The sequence below is a fragment of the Vombatus ursinus genome, unplaced genomic scaffold, assembly GCF_900497805.2.
Source record: "Vombatus ursinus unplaced genomic scaffold, bare-nosed wombat genome assembly UNPS02010548.1, whole genome shotgun sequence".
Taxonomy (NCBI): domain Eukaryota; kingdom Metazoa; phylum Chordata; class Mammalia; order Diprotodontia; family Vombatidae; genus Vombatus; species Vombatus ursinus.
This window is the reverse complement of record NW_020950326.1, coordinates 19,947,589-19,962,901: the sequence shown is the minus strand read 5'-3', so window position 1 is coordinate 19,962,901 and position 15,313 is coordinate 19,947,589. Positions and strand designations below refer to the sequence as shown.

The following is a 15,313-nucleotide window of genomic DNA, read 5'->3' as shown; positions in this document are numbered from 1 at the left end:
AGATACTGGCCATGTTGCAAATCTGCATTTTTGGAGGAAGTTTCTTCACTGGAAGGAAGGAAGGAAGGAAGGAAGGAAGGAAAGAAAGAAAGAAAGAAAGAAAGAAAGAAAGAAAGAAAGAAAGAATGGAGGGAGGGAGGAAGGAAGGAAAGAAGCAAAAAATGAGAAAATAAAAAAAATGTTAAAGCTGAAAGTAACCTTAGAAATCATGTCATCTAATCCTCTCATTTTGTAGGTGAGAAATTGAGGCCCCGAATTGCTTAAGTATAAAGGTCTTAATGAAGGTCACATAATTTGTCATAATTATCTATCTCAAAAGTATCTAGAGTTGTAAAGTGGTTGCAGATCAGTTATTGAGAAAATGGGCTCTGATTCCTAAAATCTAGCCACTGCTTTGATTCTTAGAATCTAGCCAATACCTCACAGACTCTCAGATTCTTCAAGAGTCTGGCTAATATGGCAGATCTTTAATAAACCTTGTCTTTGGCTGAAAAAAAAATTATTGAGAAAATGTTATTCTTTCTTCTTGGGAGAGAATGAAGGAAGAGATATGGGGGCTCTGTGCCATCTAATCCTGACTGAAGCTCTGGCACTAGGGAAATGTGCCTGTTGGGGGAGCTCTGAAGCCCCAAGTTGCGCTGCCATGTTCCAATTGAAAATGGTATCTCAGAACCAGAGATGGCTAGAAAGTCCCAATTTTAGTTTAGTGTGGAGATACAGCACTCAGGCATACCCCACTGAAACCTTGAGAGAGTTCAACTCCCGATTCTCCAGATGTAAATGACTGACAAACTAAAGGTAAGCTATTTGCTTTACCAAAGATTTCTTTAAGCAGAAAGCTGCCTCACAGCATATTTGTAATAGGATTCAGTTTATAGGAATTTTTTTTACATGCAACTGTTTGGGAATCACATAAAATGAAGCAACACAAAATAAACCTGCCATCTCTTCTATAGGTCAGTTTTAAAAACATTTAAAGACAAGTATTATGCTCCTTTTCAGTCTTTTCTCCATGCATTTGACACTGGTATCACCCTCTTGTCCTGGATACTCTGTGCTCTCTGAGTTTTTGTGACATACCTGTCTTCTGGTTCTCCTCCTGTCTGTCCACTCCTACATTTCTTTTGCTTGCTGATCATATGTGTCATAGAGCCTAACTATAAGTGCTCCCCAAGGATCTGTCCTGGGCCCTCTTTTCTTCTCTCTCGACACTCCCTGTCTTGGTGACCTCATCAACTCCCATGGTTTTGATTGTCATTTCTATGCTGATGATCCACAGATTTATATACCCAGCCCCATCTCTTTATTGAGTGTCAATCCTACATCAGTAATTGTTGGTTGAATGTCTGAAAGACATCTTAAACTGAATGTGTTCAAAATTGAACTCATTAACTTTCTTCCCACCCCCTTCCCTTTTCCAAACTTTCCTATTTCTGTTGAAGGCCCCATCATATTTCCAGTATCCTTGCTTCATAATCGTTTGTTCCTTTTCATACTTATCCTTCCTATACAATCAGGGGCCCATACCAGCCCTTTCTTCTCTACCTCTGACCTCTTCTTTTGCTCATGGGGCTACCACATTAGTTCTGGTCCTCATCTCTTCTTGCTCAGATTATTGCAACTAACTCCTCATTAGTTTTCCTGTCTCAAGGTTCTCCCCATTCCAGTCCATTCTATTCACTGCTACTGCTGCCAAAGTGATTTTGCTTAATTGCAAATCTGACCTTCCCACTCACCTACTCAGTCAATCTCAGTGGCTCCCTATGGCTGCTAGGATCAAATATAGACTCCTCTGTTGAACTTTTAAAGCCTTTCACAATCTGGCCCCAACATATTTTTCCAGCTTTCCAGGATATCACTCCCTTTTCTGACTCTGTGATCTAACCAAACTGGCCTGCCTTCTGTTACAGAAACACACACACACACACACACACTGCTAGATTGTTCCTCATGCCTGAATTGTACCACCCCCACCTCTGCCCCATAAAATCCTTCACTGCCTTTGAGTCATAGTTCAAGCTCTACTTTCTACAGGAAACTTTCAATTGCCTCAAACTAGTAATACCCTCCCTCTTTATGCCTGCTATTTAATTTCTTTGTATTAATTTGTATTCTCTTTATATTTATTCTATATATACTTATACATCTACTTCTTGTCTTCCCTTGATCATGAAACTCTTTTGAAGCAACAATAGTCTCATTCTTTGTGTGCACAGAGCCTTGAACAGTGCCTGGAACATAGTAGGTGCTTAATAAATCAATCTCTCTCTCTATGTCTTTGTATATATGTGGTGTGCGTGTGTGTGTGTGTGTGTTTTATATAACATATGTGTGTATGTATAATGTATAATATATAATGTATGTGTATGTATACATATACATTATATATGAATACTATATATGAATTATTATATATTATGTTATAAATTATGTATATTATAAATTTTATATATATCCCAAAAGAGCCTTAAAGTACCGGAAGTTACACTGTTAGAATTTCTCCTTTGGATTAAAGCAAATATGCTAAAAGAAAACAGACTATTAGAAAGGGGTAAAGCTTTTAGCTTCCATTAGTCAGTCAATCCACAAGCATATATTAAGAGCTTATTATATGCTAGACGCTGTGCTAAGCACTTGGCATACCAAAAAAGGCAAAAAGATAATCCTCTTCCCAAGGAGCTCACATTCTGTTGGGAAGGTAACATACAAAAGAAGAGTGCATATAAGGAATGTACAGTTTAAATTGAAGGTAGTTGAATACATTAATATAGATCAGTTTATTAAACCTGAGGAATCGATTTTGATGGGAGGAGGAGGTCACAAAGGTCAAGAGTAAGGGAACAGACTAGGATGACAGAACTAAGCAAAAAATGCTGGTACCAGCTCTGAGAGTGGCACAACACAGAGGGCACTGGATTTCTGTGTATTTACAAATGAGGTGAAGGGTAGAGCTGGAGAACAGAGCAGATGGTGAGTAGGTCGCCAAAAGAGAAGGTGAGAGGTGGTGCAAGCCTGCTGACTTCACAATTAAGACACTCTCCTTTAATTAATATGTCCTAAGGTTTGAGGCCAGCCTGAGAAAGGAATTATATATTTGTACTAATTTCTTTGCTTTTTATTTTTTTCTTAAGCCACCTCAATGTATGCTAGAAACTTGAGGGTAGGGTGGGAAAGAACTGCTCCTTATAGCTGGGATCCTTAAATAGGTTTGGGAAACATCAACATAGAGATGATAATTTAAATCCATAGGAGCTGATGAGATTACCAAGTGAAACTTGGCTCAGGTTAAAGTCTTAGGGGCACCCGTGGTTAGTGGACAGGATCTGGATGAAGACCCACAAAGGCTAAGCAGGAGATGGCAGTGTCATGAAAACCTAGAGATAAGAAAGTATCAAGGACATAAAGTTGATCAACAGTGTCAAAGGCTACTGAGACCTCGAGCAGGGTGAGGATGTCTGTCTTTGGAAATCTTAGGGTCCAGGTGGGGAGACAAAACTAGCATCTATGGAAACAGTATAAGATACTATACGATCCAGGACAAGAATGGTTCACACTCTTTTAAGTGCTATAGGAGTTCAGAGAAATTCTGCTTTTCTAAGAATCTCTCCAATTTTTAGGGATGACCCTGCCTGGCTCCTGTCTCACTAGCTTGGGAAGGTGTGGCCAGATGTCAGACATTCTCCAGATTGTCCTCCATGTAATCTCCCTATAACTGGGCAGTTGACCTGGGTGGAGTCATAAACTCCAGAAAAGTGATGAACCAAGATCTTCGAAGGCAGGACGTCATCTATATTATGATTTAATTTTCTGCCTGAAGGGAGCTTTCAGGGTTTCGTCTGGGCCATCCTTCTCCAGGCCTAAACCCAAATCATTCCAAACAAGGAATTGTCTACCCCTATTTATTGCTCAAGATCTCCAAAGGAGGTAACTCCACAACTTCCTGTGTCACCACATCAGAATTTCTCTTTGCCCTTACAGGCAAGGAAGGCCTTTCTAGGGTCTAATCTAAGACCCAGCTGCTACAGTTTAAATTCATTCCCTTTTGTCCTGTTCTTAATGGAAACAGGAAATAACTGTTCAGAGTCCATTAACACCCAGTCACAAATATCTTTTGAGTAGAAAGGCGCTGTGGAAATTGAGGGTGTTAATCACATATATAGTTATACATATATAGGTATATATTTATATGGGAAAGTTAGTTGGTGAGACTCAATGTGTCTAGCTTCTCTTTAGAAGATGAGAGGGAAGTATATTAATTAAGAGGCAGCACAGCATAGCGGACAGATATAGTAGACTTGGCATTATGAAGACCTGGTACAGTTCTGCCTCTGACAAATACTAGTTATGTGACCATGACCATGTCACCAATATCAGTTCCTAAGGAGCTTCTCACTTACATTGGCAGAGGGAGTTTCCATATTGAGAAATGCACCATACCAATAAAAGCCTAGGTCCAGACCAAATAGATGCGTGTATACATAATTTATTTAATTCCTTTAATTTGGAAATTGTAAATAATTTAAACAGGGCTGGGCTAGTTTTCCTTTGCACTAGAGATGAAGAATGAGTAATGGTAGTCAGTAGCAAGGGGTGTTGAAGTTATTTAATATAAGCTGTTTTCAGTGTGTTGGCAACATCAGCTTGTAGACAAACAATGTACTAATTAACAATAAGTATTCTGTTTATTAAAGCAGGTCTAGCATGAGTGATTCTTGGAACTACTCAATAAAGTTAATCACAGTTACTGTGCATACTTCAAAGTGAAAAACTTAATTAAAAATGCTATAATTTGGAATTCTCAAACTTAGCCTGACTTCTCCCCCTCTTCCCAGAATCATCCCTTTGTAATAAATCTGAATTAATACAGTCTGTCTGTGCTCTAAGATTGGGAAAGTCTATCTGGGAGCTTCAGGGACTTACTCAGATGTTCATATTGCCTATAGTGTTATTAGTGCTATAACTACTATAAACTACTTATTTTTTCAACAGTCACCAAAAGCATGAACTAATCAGAGTAAACATCAAATGATGTGAGGAGGTCTCTAGAAGCAGAGTGCTGTAACACAGTGGTATAAAACTTCAACAGAAACTGGGCCAATAAATCTTTCATCAAATTTCTGTGGGTACATATTGACTTAGAAAACCACATATTAACATCATCTATGTTCTATTGTATTCTCATTTTTTTGTTAAATATTTCTCAATTACATTTTAATCTGGTTAGGGCTCATGCAAGAATGGCCCACTGATGGTGTATGTATTTAACACCTCTGGTGTATCAGATCAGGTGCTGGACTTGAGTGAGGAAGAACTGGGTCCCAATTCTGCCTTAACAGTTAGTAATAGTCTGAACCTTAGAGTTAACTTCCTTAATCTCCCTAAGTCTCAGTTTCCTCATGTATAAAGTGAGGATGATAATAAAAGCACTTTACAGTCTCGTAAGGCTCAAATCAGAGGATTTACGTAAAGGGCTTTGCAAGCCTTAAATTGCTACACGAATGCCAACTTTTATTAGTATCGTTAAGACTGAACTGGCTCACAGTGCCATGGAAGAATTTTGGAAAAAAGGAAGAGTTTTGAATCCTGTGCACATCTTGACTCTTCCTGGCCCATACCGTTCCATTTCCAATTGCTTTAATTACCCATCGGAAGAGTCTAAAGAAGACTTGGAGTAGTGAGTGAGTGGGACAAGAAAGGAATGAGTAGAAAAGGAAACCTGATTTGCCAGAAACTAGCTCCTTTTTAAAAACTTTCAGTACAGAAACTTGTCTGACACTTATAGCATTCCATTAATGGCAGAACTGAGACTCCTACACTGTTTGGCATAATGGAAAGGACAGTGGACTGGGGGAAAGGAGGTCTAGGTTCCACTTTTGGTTCTGACACTAAGCTTTGTCACTTGGGGAAAGTCAATTAACTTTGCTGGGCCTACTACTTCCACTACTTCACATGGCCTTTAACAGTATGCAGGTCACTTCATTCCATTTCAAAGGCCTTAACCAAGGCTCTACTGACTCCCTACTTTTTTTTTTTATTTCCTTGACATTTTTTTATTTTACTATTTTTATTCCTTTCATTCTACAAATATTTGAGTGCCTCCTTAAGGTCAGGAGTGCAGTGGAGAAACAAAGATGTCAGAGACTTGGCCCCTGCCCTCGAGGAGCTTCCTAGTCTAGTTGGGGAGTATAAATAACTACAAGACAAGGCTGTATATGCTAATTGCTAGTTGCCTAGTAGCATTTTCAGTCTTTGTTGTGTTCCTTAGTACTTGTCAGTGGGTTGTACCAAGAATGTTCTTTGGTCATTTGGTATGTTTATGTATTCTGTCTCTCCAACAGGGCCTTCCTTCCTCTCTAGGGAGGCAAGGGGCATCTGTATTTCTCACTACCCCCACCCTCCTCCTATATAGCCTTATCTAGGGCTTTGCAAATACTTCGCCCTAAAGGGAATGCTGTTGCTTGCTTGACTGACTGTCTGGAACGATGAAACTCTCAATACCCTGTAGGTCAGTGTTGCCAGATTTGGATTTTAAATCACTGCCTGGCGTGGGCGCCGGGTGTAGCCTGGTGTAGGACTGCAGCGACATTGCTTTCAGGATTGAGACGTCTGACTAATGCGCACAGGCTCTCTTCCGCAGTAGATCCCTGAGTACTAGCGACTTCTAGCAAATAACAGCCCCGACGTAGGGTCCCCCCTCCGGCCACAGAGACTCCGGAGGTCTTCGGGTTAGCGTCTGCGCGCAGAAAGAGTATGGCTACGGGCGAAGATTGGGGCAAGCACCTGGTTTATCGCTAGGGCTGCTGCTGGACACAGCCTTTTGCATTTTCTTCTCAGGGTTCCGCTGGCTCCTCAGCCCTTTTCTGCAGCCTCCTCGATCGCCCCCTCAGCTTAATCCTTTTCTCTTTAAATGACTTCTGGAAGTTACTAGAAAAGCGAACCTCTGCCTGCTAGCTTCGAGTCAGGGCAGCTTCTCTCGGGGACCCCGGCCTCGGGGCGTCTGGCAGGGATGTCCGACGCTCCGCAGTTACAGGTTAGACTTGGGCGGGGGGATCCTTAGTGCAGTCTGTCTGCATTTTGCCGACGCCATCATCATCACTATTGTCGATATCATCCTCAATATTATTTTGCAAACGCCATGCACTATGGAAATTAACCACTTCCCCTGACACTTCCAATCCTGGCTCTTCTGCCTGGGTGGCTTTGCACTTGCCTTGCAGGAAACGAGGCTTAGGGGCGGGAGAAGGGGGCACCCAAGCTGCTGAGCAGCGTCCAGATCTCAAAGCCCTGTCAGTTCTGCTGACCTCCACCTCTGCTGTCTGCCCTTTCCAAGGACTCCAGGGAAGGCGGTTTCCTCCATCCTAGGCACTTTGGCAAAGACAGCAAAGGAATACCTGCCCCCCCCAGCTCCGTCCTTCCCCTCCCCCCCCCCCATGCCACCGCGCCAGGTTTGGGCACCTAGCCCAGCCGCTGGAGCGGGAATGCAGACCTGAGACGTGCCTCGGTTTCCACCGGCGGAAGCCAACTTTGCTTCCCCTCTGGAGCCTCCCCGCGCTCCCTCCGCAGCTCCAAGCTGCTGTTGCTGCTCCTGCTGCTGCAGCCGAAGCCGAAGGAGGGTTAGGCGCTCAGATCCCGGCCAAGGGAACCTCCTTAGCGGAGCCCCATGATGTCAGCTTGCATCGTGCAGCCGACGGGCGGCGGTGGGGACAGGGACGGGGCTCCGCAGTCCGCGCGGCTCTCCGACGGCAGCGCCGGCCCCGGTTCCGGCACCTCCTCTTCGTGCAGCCCGGGCTCCTGTCCCGCGACTCCGCTACCGCCACCACCTCCGCCTCCGCCGCCGCAGAGCCTGTGGCTCGAGCTCCGACCCGCCTGCATGAGGACCCAGCAATGCCCCAGCGAGTCCAGCGGGCAGACCAGCGGCGAGATCTGCACTAGCAGCAGCAGCGGCGGCAGCAGCGCTGGGCTGTCCCCGGGCTCCGATTCCGACAGCAGCGGGGTGGTGTGTGGCGGCCGGGGCGGGGGCGGCGGGGGGATGCGAGGAGTCCTGTCCCGGTACTGGAGCCTGGAGAGTCTGCACTCAGCCACTGGTAAGCGCCCCTCTTTCTTCCCTGCTCGCTCTGGTTCTCCCTTCTCCTTCCCCTACCTTCTCTCTGCTTTCCCATCCTTTCTTCCTTCCCTCGTCTTCATCCCCTTCCTCTTTTCGTTTCTCCTTCCCATTCTTTCTTATTCCTTTGCCCTTCTCCCTACTTCCATCCCCCCTTTCCTTTCTTTATCTCCCCTTCCTTTTCCATTTTCCTTATTTCCCTTCCCTTTCTCTCCTCCCCCCCGCCCCTTTCCTTTTCACTCTCCTTTCCTTTCCTTCTCTTTATTCCATTGACCTTCGTGGTTCTGGTCAGCCAGATTAGGTTGGGAGAGCTGATGAAATAATTTGGGAAAATGAGGAAGCATATGTATGTTTTTAAGGCGAAATTAAAATTTGGTCACTTGCATCCTTTATCAGAGTACAGATTGGGAGTGTGGTTGAATGGATTCCCAGATTTTGAACCAATGAGCAAAGGTATGGGTTTTCCAAACTCTTGATATGGGTATAAATGTACATACATACCAGCTACCTAGCCGCTGGGATTCCCAGAACTGTACGGATGCAACTCTGCTGTTGGGGTGTAACAGTCATAGAGAGAAGCTGGCCAGTTGCTGGTTTATCCTTAATTAATGCCATAGTATGAAACACATTTTAAACTCTCCTAAGAAGGGACAGCTTTCTAGGCTTAGACACGATCCCAGACATAGTGGTTTTCATTCACATTCACGGTCCAGAGGCCAGATTTTAGCTCCTGGCTCTGGTATATATATACTAGAACTAGAGACTAGAACTGTGTTGCCCCTGGTTGGTACCTACCTGTATGCACCATATTCTTTACCTGTAGAAGAGGGCTTTCTTGTTTGGATTTCAGAATTCTTGGGAAACTAGAGTAAGAAGAAATCTTGACAAGGGCTGTTAAAGGAGATGATCCTGATAGTGCCTTTTTATATAGTCAATTTCCCCATGGAGTTAAGTGCTAAGCTGGTGTCTTTATATTTAATTTTCTGCAATCAGTCAATCAACAAGTGTGAATAAGGCACTATTATACTAGGAAGAGCATTGGATAGAGTCAGTCCAGATGGAGATCTCAGCTCAGTAGATGTACAAACTTTGGGAAAATAACATAATCATCATCATAATAATTGCTCAGATGTATATATGTTTTAGAGCTTGCAAAATACTTTCTTTACAGCAACCCTATAATGTAAGTAGGGTAAAATAGCTTAATCTCCATTTCATAGATAGAATTTCTTGTAGATAGGAAACTCAGTCTTAGAGAGGTTGAGGGAGGTACCCAGGAGACTTGAGCCTGAGATTTTTCACTCTATGGCCAGTGTGTTTGCTACTATACCATACAACCCAGAGTTTAACCTTCCCCACGCTTCAGTTTCCTCACTTGTAAAATGAGGAGACTGTATTGAGGTGAATTCTAAGGTCCTTTCCAGCTTTGCTATTCCCAGAATCTGTGACAGACTGTTAGCACTGTGGCATTCAAATACAAGTATGGGTGAAACAAAGTCTCTTAATATCTCCAACTTAATATCTCCAAATAAGCATTTATATAGTACCTACTATATGCTAATCACTTTACAAATATCTCATTAGATCCTCACAACAACCCTGGTTAGTGGGGCTGTTAATTATCTGTATAATAGATTTTACAGTTGAGAAAGCTGAGGCAGACAGGTTATGTGACTTGTCCAGGGTCACACAGGTAGTATGTGTCTGAGGCTGGATTTGAATTTAGGTCTTCCTGATTCCAGGCCTAGTGCTCCATGTACTGCCACTTAGTTGCCTACAGTTGCTACAGAATCTTAAGATCCTAAAAGGATCCTAAAAGTCCACCTAGTCATCCTCGTCCCTTGTACAACTTTGTTGACAAGTGGCTATCTCCTAAGGTAGCCCATTCCAATTCTGGAGAGCTCCCCTTGGTAGGAAACTTTTCCTCATTAATACCAGTAACTGTAGATTACATTTATATAGTGCATTGCATACATAATCTCACCTAATCCTCACAATAAAATTGGGAGATGGGTATTACAGGAATTATCATTTTTATTTTATAGATGAGAAAATCTGAGGCCCAAAGAGGTTGACTTGTTGCCTACGTTCACACAGCAGCTATTAAGTATGAGATTGGGAAACTTCTCTGTAGCTTCAATTCGTTGCTCCTAGTACTTCCCTCTGGGGCCAGACAGACCAACTCTAATCCCTCTTCAAGATGGCAGCCCTTCAAATACCGTCCTAAACAATCCCTTCCTGTCCTCCTCTTGCCCTCTTTGGTCTTTTCTTTTCTGGTGAAGAGTTGGGATGAGAAAGTACATTTGAAAAGTCACCTAACAGCATAAGAAATTAATAACAATAATAATTCACACTGATAAGTTTTTTATCGTCTTCAAATAAATAAATTCCATCCCTTCCTTTGTGTTGGAGAGGATGGAATAAGTGGATCCAGTCAGTTCCCCATCCAACTTCCTTCTTTTTTTTAGATAGGATCAGAGATTTAGAGCTGGAGGGGGTCTTAGAGGCCATTGAGACCAACTCCCTTATTTTACAGGTGAGGAAACTGAGGTAGAGAGAGGTTATCACTAATAAGTGTCTGAGGCAGGATTTTAGCCCAGGCCGAGTTCAGTGCCCTATCCAGTTGCCATGCTGCCTGAACTTATTCATAAACTGTCCTTTATGTTTATTCAGTCATAAGACATTTTCATATCAGTCTCTCAGAGTTTATAGAGCATCTCTGGCCTTTCTACACAGACAAGAAAGCTATGGCCCTGAATGGCCAGCTAAACTGACCCAGGTCACATAGCAGCAGATCTGGGCCTCAACTTCTTCCCTTAAAATTTTTAGGTCCTTCACTGTGGGCCCAAGGATCTTTGTGCCTTGAGATACGGGACAAATCAGATGTGGGAGAACTGGGCTCACTTTCTGGGCTCCAGAGAAATCCCAGGCTGTGTCTACAGAAAAGTGTAGGAGTTCAGAGGGTGGGGGTGAGGGTGAGCACAGGGTCAGGGTCTTGGCTTGACACAACTATTTGCTTGGAGAGTTCATTTGATGGAGTGTTTACTGGAGGACAGGGACTTCCAAGGTCATCTACAGAATAAAGGGTTCAGATTGGGAAGAGACCATAGTGATTATCAGGATCAGAACAAAGTTATGCCCACTTTCACGGAAAGAGTAAGAAGTGGAACAGAGATTGGAACACAGGTGTTCCACTTCTAAAACCACAGCATTTCCACTGCCCTGTATGGGGAGGGCGAAGGGTGTGGCCAACCCAGTGAGGACCCCTTAATAGGAGTCAAGGGGAGGAAGCAAGATTTCATGAAAAGAGAATTGGTCTGAAAGTCAAGAGACCAGGACCGTCTCTTTATACCACTAACTAGCAGTTTGACCTCGGTCAAGCTACTTCACCTCATTTGTCTCGTTTTAATGTAAAGAGATTGGAGTAGATGATTTAAGGTCAGGGGTTCTTAACCTTTTTGTGTCTCATGAACCTCTTTGGCAAGCTAGTGAAGCCTATAGACCCTTTTGGAGAATAATGGGTTTAAAAGCATAAAATAAAATACGGAAAGATTACAAGGGAAACCAATTTTCCTAAAATCATTACTTTAAAAAGATTTTTAAGTTCACAGACACCAACAAGGTTAAGAAACTCTGAGATAGTTTTTTTTTTTCTAATTTTTTTTTCCAGAATCCATAATAATATCTAGGTCAGTCTTTAAACCCAGGGATAGAGCAGGGGAGTATGTGTGAAACATTATTAAAACAGGATAAGGCTAGCCTATATGGGAGCTTTGGTAAATCGATACTTGACAGTGTTTTGATGATTCTGGTGGTTGATATAGTTGGTTGTTATTTTTAAGCTGCTGGATTGTTTTGAAGTCTCCAAAGGGAAACACAAAAGGGCTCATGCCTGCAGGCTGAGACTATTTCTTTTGCCTCTGTGGCTTACTGTCAGGGCAGGAGCCTGTTGCTCTCCCAGAGGGAGCCAGGGAAACCCAGCAGAGGGCCGCTTGAACTCTCCTTGGCTCTGAGATACTCTTTGCATTTTTAATGTCAAGTCTCGGCATTTTCCATTGAAATGTCACCCCGCCTCCTTTGGTGGAAGAGACCTCCCTTACTGGTTGAATCACAAAACAGTGCTCACTGGATTTCTACTGCCCCTTTTCCTACCTGATCTTCATGTACTTTATATCAATATCCCTCCCACTCTTGCACATTTTCCTATCCTTAAATCCTCAGTTCTGCCGGGTCCCTTGGCTTTCACACCTGCTTTTAAGTTCTGGATGTGTTTCCAACATTATTAACAGATCAGTTCTTTGGAACTCAGTCATTCTGGGTTTGTGCCTATGTTTCATCAGTTTCCTTTTCAGAGAGGGCTCATAGATGCCCCATGTTTGGCATCAAGGAAGCATTTTCCCATCTCCCCCAGGAGCTCTCTATTTATATTTGCCCCTTGTATCAGAGAGAATCACTATAGGTGGGATCAGGACCAACTCACAAGAAAAAAGAAAGCGACGTGGGTTCTCTCCCAAGTATCTAACAATCTGCTATTACTTGTGCAAAAGTCTAGGTGCAGGCAATCTGTACTCTAAGAACTGTCATCTGAATATCACTGTACCATAGTAGTCAGACAACATGTTACCACCCTTCTCTCTTTGGGAATACTATCACCAGCAAATGAAAAATTCTCATTGTAGGTGCACTGTGGTAGAATGGAAAGAACAGTAGTCTTGGAACTAATAGGGTTCTAATCTCAGTTCTGCACTCTAAGTTCAGCTGGTATTTCCCCTGTTTCACAAATGAGGAAATAAAGACAGAGAATATGTGGCTTTTCTGGGTTAGAGTTGGGCCTGGATTCTAAATAACCTAAGTCCAAAGGCAATGCTTGTTGTAAATACAAAGGGCCTCTTAGTGGTAGTCATGCCTTTAATTTTGGGATACTCTAAATCAGAAGTGTCAAACACATCTTCCTGCAACACTACTGTGGTGCAGCTTGAACCAGATTAAAATGTAGTTGGGAAAGAATTAACAAAATAAATAAAAATACAATAGAATATAGTTATTTTGTGGTTTTCTGAGTCAATATGCAACCTGCAGGGATCCTTATGCACAGATTTAGTGGCCCCTGTTGTTTCTATTTGAGTTTGACACCACTGCACTAGATTTTTTCTAATGAGATCCAGGTCTTGGCTTCAAAATTCGGTGAACAGAATCTTTGCTGTCACAGGTTGGGGTATATATTGTGTTGTTTGTCCTTCATTTTCAAAGAGGACCAATGACATCGTGGGTGATATCTTGACTAGCTAGTGAATTGGATTTAAGTGATCAGCCTCATTCTCTCCTTCTGAGTCGTTGAAGTCCTGTGGCAAGACAAAAATCAAACTTTTCATGAGCCTTCTGGATTCTGCTTATTGAGGCTAGCCTTCTGCTTGGAATCCATTATTAGAACAGTAAGCTGAGGGGAGGTCTAGAAGCCCCTACTCAGGATAACTGGGTATATACTATGCGTCTACCCCTGTGTAGAAAAGAAGCAAAGAGAGGGCCCCTCCCCTCAGGGAGCTCACAAAGCATGTGAAACATTTGGTGCATTGTATTATTTCTAGATTGTATGATTCAAACTCTGAGTGTTGTGTATTTGAGAAAGATTTCATGAAGGTATCTGACCTTGGTGTCATTGGCATCTGGTGTGAACACAGAACTCTAGGGCCCTAGATCCTGGCCTGTGGAGAGAATCATTCCATAATACAAAGAAACCCTTAGTTTATGGCTAGAGCTATTTCTGCCCTTGGCAGAGGACTTACAGGTGGATTGTTTCATAAGGAGGTCACTTAGAGGACAGTGAAGAATTCTGGTCACTGGGTAATTTTTTATTAAGCTGTTGATTGACCTGTTCAATCAAGCTTCAATTAAATTCCATCCTATGAGCCTAAGGACACTCAACTGAACACTAGAACAACCAATGAACCTGCCGGTCCTGAGAAGTGTGTGCTGCCCATTCACAAGCAGCAATGAAGGGAGGGAGGGGTATTTTCTTAACTCTTTTGTGAGGTTAAGCTAAGTCATAATTGCACAGCTCAACCCACAACTTTAGCCAGGTTAATTTCCTAACTGTCCCTTCTACACTGCATACTGGTTTCCTAACTACTTGCTTTTCCTTATTCTATTTCTTCTACTTGAAATGCCCTCTTTATTCCTTTACCTATCCAATCAATCTTATCTTTTAAGATCTAATTGAAGTTCCATGGTCTCTGAAGCCTTCTATGATCATTCTAGCCTGCCTTATCTTTCTTTGATTTCCTACAGCTATTAATCAATCCCACGCTTCATTGGTTTCTTATTCCCCAATTATTTTCTTTTCTCTTGCTTACCATGTGCAAAGCACCATGCTAAACACTAGAGATACTTAAAAAAAAAAAGGAAAATAGTTCTTGCTCTCAAGAAGCTTACATCTTATTGGGGGAGACAGCATATATGGAAGGTCTCATGTGGAAAGGTCCCATAGTTCTCAAAATGCAGTGGCAAAATAGATAGCTATGCTTTTTCTTTAATGTCATTTCCACTGATAAAGTTGTATCTATTTTTGATGTTGAACCATTTGACAGTGCCAAGGATTTAGTGATAAGAACTTTTCTTCTGGGTGTTCAATAGATATGGCTGTTGTACCTGAAGGACTAGTTAATTGGTAGGTTGTATCTCTGCTAGGGTTACTTCCTAGGATGATGGCTACAGATAGGACCTAAAAGAGTAGGATTTAGATAGATAGGCAGAGAGCAGAGGGCATTCCTTGTGGAAACAGAAGCATCAACAAAGGTTTGGTGGTTGGGATGAATACCACATATGTGAAGGGTAATGAAGATGTTGGCCTGTTTGGAATAAAGAATGCACATAGGACTGAGGACCTCTGAGTATAGATTGAAGCATAATTTTTCAATTTATTTTTCCTTTTTTTTGCAACATGGCTAATATGGAAATGTTTTGCATGACTTCATGTGTATAATTGATATCATATTGCTTGCCTTCTCAATGGATGGGGAAGGACAGAAGGAAGAGAATTAGGAACTCAAAATTTTATTAAAATTAATGTTAAAATATAGTTAATTTTAAAAAAAAATTCATATAAAGTAGCAATGGGAGGTAAAGTTGTATTACATTGAATATCCAGTTGGGATAAATTGAAATCCAGGCAGGGGATTTTGGACATAATCTGATAGTCAATAGAAAATCATTATA

The 15,313-nt window shown here is 42.3% G+C and overlaps 1 protein-coding gene across 4 annotated transcripts in view; it reads left to right on the top strand.

The window, feature by feature from the left end:
* Positions 1-15,313, top strand: part of ARHGEF4 (Rho guanine nucleotide exchange factor 4) — a 420,624-nt gene that overhangs the window by 198,677 nt on the left and 206,634 nt on the right. The window contains exon 1 of one of the 4 annotated variants that reach the window (XM_027854702.1): positions 8,019-8,084. The exons of the other annotated variants lie outside the window; for them this stretch is intronic. Within the exon in view, the coding sequence (XP_027710503.1) occupies positions 8,030-8,084 (55 nt within the window). The 5' untranslated portion in view covers positions 8,019-8,029. Of the gene's footprint in view, positions 1-8,018; positions 8,085-15,313 lie in introns of those variants that run through there. 4 annotated transcript variants of the gene reach the window in all.